Source organism: Meles meles, chromosome 12, assembly GCF_922984935.1.
Source record: "Meles meles chromosome 12, mMelMel3.1 paternal haplotype, whole genome shotgun sequence".
Classification (NCBI taxonomy): Eukaryota; Metazoa; Chordata; class Mammalia; order Carnivora; family Mustelidae; genus Meles; species Meles meles.
This window is the reverse complement of record NC_060077.1, coordinates 92,445,079-92,457,544: the sequence shown is the minus strand read 5'-3', so window position 1 is coordinate 92,457,544 and position 12,466 is coordinate 92,445,079. Positions and strand designations below refer to the sequence as shown.

At 40.5% G+C, this 12,466-nt stretch overlaps 1 protein-coding gene across 3 annotated transcripts in view; it reads right to left on the bottom strand.

Moving 5' to 3' along the window:
- ZNF407 (zinc finger protein 407) overlaps positions 1 to 12,466 on the bottom strand; it is a 425,547-nt gene that overhangs the window by 156,348 nt on the left and 256,733 nt on the right. For all 3 annotated transcript variants that reach the window (XM_046025172.1, XM_046025173.1, XM_046025171.1), the window contains exons 6-7: positions 11,305 to 11,388; positions 1,306 to 1,426 (exon numbers count right to left, since the gene is read on the bottom strand). In XM_046025172.1, coding sequence (XP_045881128.1) covers positions 1,306 to 1,426; positions 11,305 to 11,388 — 205 coding nt within the window. The remainder of the gene's footprint in view (positions 1 to 1,305; positions 1,427 to 11,304; positions 11,389 to 12,466) is intronic.

Genomic DNA, 12,466 nt, shown 5'->3' with positions numbered 1-12,466 from the left:
AATCTAGTGCTAAGCAAAGACAGAACTCATAAAATGTTGAATGAATGAATAATTAATGAATGAAATATATCTGTAATATCTCTGTAGTATTAAATGACCTTTAACATAAAACTTACTGCAATAATGAGGATAATAGAGATTACGGCAATCTATTTACTGAATACACAGGCTACAGGAATCCACAGGAATACAAAAATGTCTTTTTTAACGAAGGCTTGAGGCTTAAGGTATATATAGATGCTAACGTTTAACAGCAGCGGGCTGTGTTGAAAGAACCCCCTCCACGTCCCTGTGTCATCATGTGTAATGGGGTCCATAAGATCTTCAGCTCCAGAATGGAGAAGGCCCTCACACAGAGACTCGGGCTGCACAGTGTGGCCGATGAACCGCCAAGTCAGATGTCACCTGGCTGCCTGCAGACTCTGTGGTGTCCAACAAACCATCTAATGTGCTCTGAATTCACTCTCATGGGCTGCAGGTAGAGCACGATCTGGCTGCAATGTTCAGTTCCCATTTTGTTTTTCACCTGCACCCTCCACACACACTTCATCGCAGAGTGAAACGGGATTATTTACCACTGCCTGACGACGTCTTGAATTTCCGGCGCCTATGTGTTGCTGTGGCTGCAAGGCTGACTCTGCAGTGCAGCAGAGGTCCCTTAGCCACCAAGGATCACAGGGAATGGGCTGAGCACATGTGATCTGGATCACACTGTCGGCCCGAAAATGCTACGGGGCACCATTACCTCCTGCGCCCAGGTCGTCGCCATTTCCTCATCTTTTAAGCCCCGGCTGAAATGCTGACTCCCCTAGGAGGAAGTCCGTGTGGCTGGACTGGTTCCTTCCTATGGACACTCCTGGCCTTTTTCTTTCCTGACTGAAATCTGTATTATAACTCTTTAGAGGCACTACTAGTCACCATTATGCCTCCACGTCCTTCAAGGCAGGAAACATTTCTTGCATTGTCTTCATTGCCTAAAAGTGCTTCACTCGATGTAGACGAGGGCCACACGCAGGGAATAACTAATGAAATGGGACGGTCCCTTACTCTGGCCAAGAAATAAAATCACCTGAAATTCAGGTGTATAAAGGATTACAAACCCCAAGTGTTAAGATTATAAAAAATGGAAAAGAACTTCACAATTTTAAAAACAGTCACTAAAACTGGATGGTGAAATAAACTCCCGACCTAGTAAGTGAATCCTGCTTTACGCTCTGCTAATCCGCGTTCATCAGAAGAGCAATTCCTTCCTGTGAACGCAACGTGACGGCCACTGACTCCACCTGCTTGGTAACGAACCCTTACCTGTAGTCACACCAGGGGCACCTGTAGGGCTTCTCTCCCGTGTGCACCCGCTTGTGCCGAGTCAGATGAGACTGGGTTGTGGAGGCAAAGCTACACTCATCACATTTGAAAGGCTTTTCTCCTGCAAAATATAAAGCAGTGCTATACATGAATACTTATAAAAACTGGAAATGAAGGGCCAAACCTGTTACTAACAATTAAAAAGAAACTTACTTCCATAAAAATTTAAGAATATAGTTCAATAGGCTACTCACATTTAGGACGCCTGAATATTCACTCCCCAAATGAGAAACTTCGAAGACACCACTGATTCTTACTTCTGTATTTGAATGGAGGCGAGGTACATATTATGGCGCTCAAATGTAACTTACACAAACTCACACAAAAGCCTGGTCGAGCACAGCATTTGGAGTCATTTGACAAACTATGCTACACTAGAGCCATTATAAAAATCTCCCTGAGGGTAAAAGCATGAAAAATAGAATAGAGATATTCTTTGAATATACTGTATAAAAATCTTAAAGTTAAATATGAAGAGAAAATAAAGCTCTAATTCGATACCAATGAAAAAACTGTTTGAGGTAAGGAAAATTTACAGTTCACTAAAGGTGAGTAAGAGGCCACCACAGAAAAAAAGGCCTCAAAGAAACACGTGCAATACTATTTCACAGCGTCCCCCTGAATGGATCTAACCGCTCGACCCCCACGCGCATTTCACCCGCCAGCTGGCTCAGGCTTGCACGCCCCTCACGGCTATTCCTCTCACCGACACCTTTCTCTGCACTAAGCACTCCTCCTGCGTACACACACATTCAAAGAAATCATCAAATCTCAGTTTTTAATTGTATTAGCCATACTGGCTGGTAAGTACTTGAAATATGGCTATTTCACTCAGTGTAAGTTGTAAATTTAAAAAACTGATATGGGATTTACCTATGTAAAAAAAAATTGTCTGGAGAGAATAGCTTGGGAATGTGAATCTACCTTTAAAGTATAAATTTTATCAAATCTAAATATCAATCATGGATTAGATATAAAAATTTAGCCTCTGAATTGAGATGTGCTAGAAGTATAAAATGCACTCCAAATTTCAACATCCCAGAACAAAAAAAATATATAATAGTTTATATTGATTTCATGTTGGAAATGAAAATAATTTGATGCATTTGTGTAACTTTTTTTTTTTTTTTAGTTTCGAGCTTTTATTTGCGTTCCAGTTAATTAACATAGTGTGTGATATAAGTCTTAGGAGTAGAATTTAGATATTCACCACCTACACACGAGACCCAGTGCTCATCATTACAAGTTCCCTCCCCTTACTTCCCATCACCTACTTCCCACAACCGCAACCCCCCCAGCTCTCCTCCAGAAACCTTCAGTTTATTCTCTACAGTTGAGACTCTATAAAGTTTGCCTCTCTCTTTTTTGTTACCCCAATGTTCATCTCTTTTGCTTCTTAAATTCCATCTATTAGTGAAATCATATGGTATTTGTCTTTCTCTGACTGACTTATTTTGATTAGTGTGATACACTCTAGCTCTATCCACGCTGTTGTAAATGGCAAGATTTCATCCACTTTGATGGCTGAATAAGATTCTTATATATACATATGTGTTTATGGATATCTAGGAATACACACCACATCTTCTTTATCCATTCATCAGCTGATTGGCCATTCTGGCTTTTTCCATAGTCTGGCTCTTGTTGATAATGCTACATACCATGTCCCTTTGAATCAGCATTTTGCACCCTTTGTACCCATTTTGTATCATATTTGTACTCTTTGTACTAGGTGGTTTTGAATCACCTAGTAGTCTAATTGCTAGATCATAGGGGAGTTCTATTTTTTAATTTTTGAGGAACCTCCATAATGTGTTCCAGAGTGGCTGCACCAGTTGCATTCCTACCAGCAGGGTTAAGAGGGCTCCCCTTTCTCCCCATCCTAGCCAACATCTGTTGTTTCCAATGCTGTTAATTTTAGCCATTCCGATAGCCGTGAGGTGGTATCTCATTACAGTTCTGATTTGTATTTCCTTGATGATGAATGATGTTGAGCATCTTTTCATGTATCTGTTAGCCTTCTGGATGTCTTCTCTGGAAAAGTGTCTACTCATGTCTTCTGAATTTGTATGGAACCTCAAAAGACCCTGAATAGCCAAGGCAATCTTGGAAAAGAAAAGCAAAGCTGAGGCATCACAATTCTAGACTTCAAGTTACATTACAAAGCTGTAGTGACCAAGACACGATGATACTGGCATAAAAGCAGACACAGAGATCAATGGAACAGAATACAAAATCTAGAAATGGACCCACAACTGTATGGTTGACTAATCTTTGACAGAGCAGAAAAGAACATCCACTAGAAAAAGGACAGTCTCTTCAACAAATGGTGCTGGGAAAACTAGACCGCTCCATGCAAAAGAATGAAACTGGACCACTTCCTTATACTACACATAGAAATAAATTCAAAATGGATGAAAGACCTAAATGTTAGATAGGAAACCATCAAAATCCTAGAGCAGAACACAGGCAGTAACCTCTTGGACATGGGCGATAGCAACTCCTTAACTAAGTATGTCTCTGGAGAAAAGGGAAACCAAAACAAAAATAAATTATTTGGGACTTCATAATCAACACAATCAACAGAACTAAAAGGTGACCTTTGAATGGGGGATCTACAAATGATACATCTGATAGAGAGTTAGTGTCCAAGATACATAAAGAACCTATAAAACTCAACACCCAAAAAATAATCCAGGTAAAAAATGGGCAGGAGACATGAATAGATATTTCATTCACTATTTAAAAAAGCAATTCACCTGTTGCTCTTTTTTTTTTTTAATAGGGTTGCCAGGAAACTTAAAATGACAAGTGTAGCTTGCATGACATTTCTGTGGGACAGCAATGAACTAGAGAAAACTTAAAACCACCTCCTCCCCCAAATTATTTATAATATACAATAATACTCCTCTCAGCAAACGTTCTTTCTGAGAAGTTTTAACACAGATTAATTTTATGTATGTGCAAAATTCTACTTGCCACATCTTAATTCTGGTGTTTTTTGAATAGTTTTCCAAGTATACTGACTTACGTAGAAAACAAAGGATGAACTACCTTGGTATAAAATTACTCTACATCAATTCCACTAGCAACAAGACTACATCTGTCCTGAAAACTAGAATGTTTAGAGTCTTGTCCTATTTACGTGGCAGTTAGCTGAACACATTCTCGTCTCAGCAGATGGCGTCCTACCTACTACTGCACGCCGGGTGGCGGCTGGAAGGAGCCAGATGGACTTCAATCCCAGTCCAGGTTTTGCCATATTTCACTCCCTATCTGTCATCAACCCCCTGGACAAGATCAGAAGGGTAAAACCACCAAACAAGCAGGACAGCAGGACAGTTATGAGGATTACAGAAGACAAAGCACATGCAAGGTACTTCTCAGGGGGTCCAATGCCTCGCTGCTTCTGTGGCCTGTGTACCTGGAGTGGCTGAACACAGGTATAGGCACACTGCCCTCCCACAGAGATGAAAGAAGGGGCACACCCCCATATTTCTCGTCAAGCTCTCCAAACCAGTAAAAAGACAAACCTTTTTTTTAAGACAAATCTTTTTATTTACAAAATAATTATGTGGTTTCTCACAGTGAATTTAACATAGAGAAACCATTTAATAGATCCCACAAGGAAATACTTGATTTATTTTTGTAAAAATAAGAACATATGCAAAGCAGAGTAAAATCTTCGGAGTTGAGAGGCATTTCTGTACCTTTCAGCCATTTGTTCTCAAGATAAATCCCATCTATAACACAACTGAGTGGTCACTCGGGGTCAACTTGAATAACTTTGTTCACGGTCCCTAAACTGCTGGTCAAGGCACTTACGTTGGTACAGACAACCATCCTGAACCTACGCAAAAGCTCCCTTTCATGATGATGGTGATTTTGCTTTTGTTTGAGACAGCAGATGATCTTCCTCTTGCCGAGGCTGAAGAAAATGTCTCTGTGTCTTCAAATTTGATACAGAAATATGCTATGTCAGAAAGACACACACATCTGCATGGAAGCATATCTGAAAACTTCTCCATTCATTATGAGAACTGAACTGGAAGACTATTTTAGCTACACACCAACGTCACAGAGCAGTTCACACGGACAACAGGAACACAAAGTGATGCACTCATCTGGATAAAACCACATGCATTATTAACTGTTTCACTAACTTGAGGTAGCTTCACTGACCATACAAGGTGGACTGAAACTACCACCACAATCAAGACAATGAACACAGCCACCACCCCGAAAGGTCCCTTTCTCTCTCTGGCTCATTCCATCTTCAAACGAACTCTCATCTGCTTCCTGTTGCTATATATTAGTTACCATTTTCTAGAGATCTCTATACATAGAGTATGTACTCTCTTTGGTCTGACCTTGTATCAGCATTATTTTGTGACTCATTCATGTCGCTCTGGGCGTAAAGCAGAGGTGTAGCATTCCATGATATGAATATACCACAGTTTGTTTATCCATCCACCAACTGAGGGACATTTGAATTGTTTGCATTTTGGGGTGTTACAAACTAAGCTGCTACAAATCTTTATGTGCAAGTCTATGCATGGACATGTATCTCTTTTTCTCTTGGGAAAACATCTAGGAATGGGTTGGCTGGGTCATTTGGTAGGTACATAATAATTTTGTAAGAAACTGCTAACCTTTTTCCAGAGTGGTCTGACCACTTTACATTCCTACCAGCAGTAGAGGAAAGTTTCCACTGCTCCAAATCCTCACCAATACTTGGTATAGTCAGTGCTTTCAATTTATATTTTTCTAATGATGTTGAGAATTGTTTCATGTGCCATCTGCCACACATTTATATCCTTTGGTGGCATGTCTGTTCAAATCATTCAACCCCCTTTTAATTGTTTGTTTTCTTGTATTCTGAGACTTCTTTATACAGTACAAATACAAATCCTCAATAAGATTTGTGATTTATACATATTTTTCCCCAGTCTTTGGTTTGTCTTCACAGTCATTCTCTTTGCAGTGTCTTTCCATAGGGGAGTAGCTAACTAATATATAAAGTTTTTAGTTTGTCAGTTTATAATTTTTCAAGTTATGGGCTTTTTTTTCCCCTAATTAAAAATAAGGCTTCTGACGTGGTATCTAAGAAATCTTTGCTCATCTATGGTCAAAAAGATTTTTCTTCTAAATTTTCTTCTAGAATTTTATATAGTTTTCAATTTTATATTTAGAACAGTTTTGAGTTAATGTTATACATGATATGATACACAGATCAAAGTTCATTTTTACTGCATACATATATCCAATTAGTCGAGCATTATACATTTAAAAGACTATTGCCTTTGTTCCTTTGTCAAAAATCCAATGACCATACAGACGTAGGTCTGTTCTATAATTTCTGCTCCATTCCGCTGATAGATGTGTCTTCTTGATGCCAATACCAGAGTGACTTGATTACTGTAGCCTTATGGTAAGTCACGAGGCCAGGTTTGTTCATCATCCTCAAAACTCTTTCAGATAGCTACATTTCCAATTTTAGTATATGTGCTGCTGAAGCAAACACTGGATCGTTGCATTTCTGTTTGAATTTTAAAATCAGCTTGTCAATTTTTTAACAACAAGAAGCTTGGTGGGATCTGAATCTTTTGAGTCCATGAACATGGTATGTCATTCTATTTCGGTTGTTTAATTTCTCTTGGCAATTTTTTGCAGTTTCCAGTGTAGGGGTTTTGCACATCCTTTGTTAGATTTCTCTCTACATATCATACCTTGGTCACAAACAACTGACAACTACAAGCATGGGTCTATCCTGTTCCACTGATGTATCTGTGTAATTTCAGGCCAATACAATACTATCATGACTATTGTAGCTATATAATAAGAGGTCAAGTTAGGTAGTATAAACCTTCCACTCTTAAAATAATGAATCTACGTAGTCAAAAAATAAAAGATGTTTTTTTCATTAGGCAAGTAGACAACTATATCCTGATGTCCCCTTATTCCATTCAAACTAGTGTTTGAAAATATGTCGTGTCACAACTCACTGCTAAATTGTTTATTCAAATAGCCTTGGCGTAGGCATCTTTAATCTACCCGTTTTTCATGGATTTGGCAGGAATCTGGAGAGGATAGAGGGTGACATTATGGACTCATTGTCTGAGTTAGCAGTGTAAATGAAAGGTCATTTAAGCTCTTCAAAGCTAATTTTCTTAGTTTAGAGATTTAACATAAGCACTTAAAAGACAAGGTTAACATAGCTTATTTTATCTAAATTTTTATATGATGCAATTGAAACCAAAAAATACTTTTTTTTTTTTTTTTTTAAAGATTTTATTTATTTATTTGACAGAGAGAGATCACAAGTAGGCAGAGAGAGAGGAAGGGAAGCAGGCTCCCTGCTGAGCAGAGAGCCCGATGCGGGACTCGATCCCAGGACACCGAGATCATGACCTGAGCTGAAGGCAGCGGCTTAACCCACTGAGCCACCCAGGCGCCCCCAAAAAATACTTTTAAGGAATAATGTCATTCATATTCTCTATAATTCTACTAATTTGGAGTTCACATTAGGCTAGCATTATATTGTAAGGAACTATAAGTTATCATTTCATACTTGACAACACTGTGGATTAAATTGTGTAACACTAAGAAATTTTGAATTATATGCAGGTTGACAGAGAAAAAAATATAATGCTATCAAAATATGCACCATAAAAATCCTATACTATAAGCACTAAGTAAAGGAAGGCTCAAGCATGTATAGGCTCCCGGAAGGTGAAGAAAGCCATGTCAATTTTTACAAAGTACAGTTTAATCAAATCTGTGCATAACAGTTAGTTTATAACTCATTCATTTTGTTACATGCCCAATGCTACTATTTAAATATTTTTTTCGTCCACAAATGATAATTTCTTCAGGTAATTTCAGGAAATTTCTTCAAGTAATTTCTTCAGGGAACTATACTTCTGAAGCACAGAAGTAGTTTTTGTGTCTGTTAGCCTCAATATATAGCCCAAGAAATAAACTCACTTTTTAGGTTGTAAATTTGAAAAAAAAAAAAAAAAAAAAAATATATATATATATATATATATATATATATACAAATTTTAAATAAGAATTCCAGTTTGCTGGGGTGCCTGGGTGGCTCAGTGAGTTAAAGCCTCTGTCTTCGGCTCAGGTCATGATCCCAGCATCCTGGGATCGAGCCCCACATCGGGCTCTCTGCTCAGCAGGGAGCCTGCTTCCCTTCCTCTCTCTCTCTCTCTCTCTCTCTCTGCCTACTTGTGATCTCTGTCAAATAAATAAAAATAAAATCTTAAAGAAAAAAAAAGTTTGTTTGCTAATATTTTAAGTTTGCTAATATTTGTGCCTCCTTGAACTGAGACAGGTACTATATGAAGGGGTGCATACACTTGTTAAGGACTGATCAAAATGACTTAGTGCACCGGGAACAGCCCTTCTGAATCCTCTGCCATTCCAACGCCAGAAAGCTGAGTCGATCCAGGAGTGAGGCATCCCCTACTCTTGAGCTGTGCTACCTGCAAGTCAGCAGGGCCATCTGCATCCGCCCTACGCAAAAAAGCAGAACAAAGGAGGACTTCCTTTCCTCCTATTCCCCTTTATGTGACATACAGTGCATATTAAATCGTGTTGCTCTTCACACTCTCCCTTATGAACAATAATCTTGGCCAAAATAATCATTAAGGAATGTTCTGCATCTCAGCTCTGATAGAAAAGTAAAGAAAGTCAGGGTGGGGGAGGGGACGCCAGAATGGCTATGGATATAGTGCAGTGCCCTTTGTGTGTCAACGATCTGTCAAAAGGGCTGCACACTTCTTATGGAAACTCACACTTCACATTCCTTTGGGCAGGCTGCTGGTTATTAAACTGGCCAAGACCCTTCAGCTACACGTGAGGATCTGCTCCTGTGCCCTTGAATCAAGGGTCTCTGACAGGTGATAAAAGTAAATCTTGGAATGGAAGATGTTTTGTGTCAGCCCCCTAGACAGTCTGTATTGCAGGAGGGAATTATTTACGCCATTTGGAACACTTTTGATACCTATCCCTTTCCAAGCTGACTGTGATTTGCGTGGGCACTCTGTGGTAAAAAGGTAAACCATGTCGAAGAGGAATACATCAGAGAAATATAGATTTCAAAAGCACCACACAATTCTGGCCTTGGGAAAAAAACAAGTTGTATGTTGCTTAAATATTACAAAATCCAGCATAAAAGCCAAGGGCCTAGACTGAGTTGTACTAAGCTGTTTGGTTGAAGCAAACAGTCTTCAGAACTGACTTCGGTATTAAAGAATCATGTTTGATTTGTGCCACAGAGACAGATAAATGCCACGAAGACAGATGCCTCTGTCTGTGAGACACTGTCCTATATGGTATAAAGTTAATAGCAAAGTAATAAGGAGCCTCTGGACCTGACATAAAGTACAAAGTTGTGCGTGCTCGGCGCTGGCTTCATGATCGATCACCTGTAAGCGCCCGTGATCACAGCGCGACGGTCCTCACCGCCTGGGAAGAGGGAGCTCCGCCGCGCTGGCAGAGGTGGCACAGGGGACTCCGCAGGTCCCGGGCCCCAGCGCGGAGCGACCGGCAAGCAACAAGGACCGCACGGCAGCAATACACTGAACACACTGAGAATAAAGCATTCCATGTGAGTGCACGTTCACACACACACACACACACACACACATCCCACTCCAAGCTTCTCCAAGGCAGCTGCTGAGGGGGTCTGGTTCCACTGGGCCTCTCCTGCTGCCCCTGACCCCGACTCCCTTTCCCTGGATTCACGGGCTGTGGCCACAGGTTGCTACTATAAACTGAAAGGGGACTTCCATTTCACAGAATTGAGTGTAAGTTTCCAAAGTCACGCTAAACACTGGAATTTCCCCACCCTCGATAATGACTCTTACCCCATACGCAGACCTGAATCAGACCCTCACGATCTGAAGGAAGCGACTGGCACTAGTTTGTACTCATCTCACACACCATGTGGACACTGGGGCCACCCTTGGAGGTCAAATATGACATCACAAGATTCAAAATGTCCCACAAACAACCTATTTTGTGTGTCTTCATTTCATGCCACTCTGAGTGTGACTGCTGAACACCCACCATCACGGTCCCCAAGGAAAAGCCTAACATTCAGTGACAGATTGTGTTACCACATGATTTATCATCTAAACTAGGTCACTTTTGATAATAAAACAGTTCTGTTAATAATCAGAAGGGACAATGCCATTAACAGCACTGTCCCGGGCTCATATAATTTACAATTATTAACATAATTACTTATAAGACCGACTAGGTAATCAATTTTAATGAATATTTAAAACTTCCCATTCTGAACTGCTCCTAACTGAGGCACCTACTTGATTTGGCTGAACCATTAAGGATGCGGATCGCAAAGAGGACTGCTGCTCCGTGTCGCTGTCTACTCAAGTTGCTCTCCGTTCTCCAGAGCAAGAAAAACAGAAGCGGCAAGAACCTAAAACCGCACCTACTGGTCCCAACTCGCAGAGGGACTGCCCCTAGAGGGTCAGTGGAGAGGTGGGCCAAGAAGTAGGTGGGCGGGGTGGAGGGGACCGGCTGGATAAGCCAGGAGAAAACTAAGGAGGAGAGGTGAGTAAGGAAGTAGGGGGCACGCTGAGGGGAGAGAGCTGCGCCGGAGAGCCAGCCGGCCTCGAGCCTCACCCACCACGTCCACGGCAAAGTCTTGCCGGCAGAGCGGGCCTGGTGTGTCTGCACATGGCCGAAAGCTCTTTCCCCTCCTACGTCCCACGTATTTGCACTGCACATACATGCAGTAGGGCGACTTTTTTTAAACATATAAAAATAGGTGACTCCAAATCTTAGGTCACTCAAGCAGAAACCTCAGCAGACCCTCAAGCACAGGGGTGTTACAGAAACGGACACGCCACGCCACGGAGGGCCGAGCGCGGGTGCCGGGCACCGGGCGGCCGTACTGACCTGTGTGCTGGCGGCGGTGCTTGGTGAGCGCGTGCCGAGTCCCGCCGGCGAAGCCGCAGAGGTCGCACAGAAACGACTTCTCGCCTGTTGCAACAATAAACAGATGAGGGACTGCGGAGGTCACAGATCATTAAAACATATCTATCAAGGCTTTCAGGGTTACTAATTCCTCCAATCAAATGTTTCCATGTAAATATGTCAAATGGGAATGAAATTACCACTGCGGTTTATTGACTGTGATAAAATCTGAAAAGCACCACTGAACATAATTACATACTTGTCAGACCCATAAAAATTAGCTTTATTATCAATGGAATGGTTTTGTACAACTTCATTTCTGGTAGATGTCTTCCAGATGGGGCTGCTTTATGCACTTGAACAGTTTTTATGCATATCCTGATTTTTTACAATTCCCATACATCTGGCCTTTCTGAGCTGAGTAAAGATTGCTTGGAATAGTTAATATACAGTATCTAGGATTCTGCTTAAATAAAACATATTGAATTTTCCAACAACTGAAGGATATTGAATTGGTTTTACCTGATTCTATCAGGTTCTTCTTTAATATCTTCCTACTTAATAATACAAATTAAATGGTTTCCTCGCACACACTGAAGATCCCAAGTAACAATAAAATCCACATTACTCAGGACCAATAACAATTCAGTGCTGTTTATGTTTCTCAAACTTGCATGGCATAAAAAAGCAAGTCTAGGGATTGCTAAAGAAATTGTAGAAAAACTTCAATTATTCATCTTTAATGACAGTCCTGGACGGAATACCTCTACAACAATTAGAGACAGATTTGACAGAATCAGTATTTGTTAAAAGTGTGTAAATGCTCATTTTATTTCAGCATTTTTACACAAGTAAACACTTTCCCGTACAGTGTATAAATGCAATCTATCTTTTTTCCAGCAGCATATTCAGGCAGTAAGCGTTGCCAAGCTTGGCAGTTTATCCCACAAGGCTCAAAGGGAAGGGCAAAAGAGAATAAAAATGCTAACCGTGGAGCGATACAGGCGAAATTATAAAATACTTTTCCAGAAACAAAATAAATCATTTGTATCTATTCTTATGTACTTTACTCATCTAGATGTTTAATGCAACAAGTCTTTCAACGGTTTTGCCCAAGTCAGCTGGCTTTGTTCTAAAACATTTT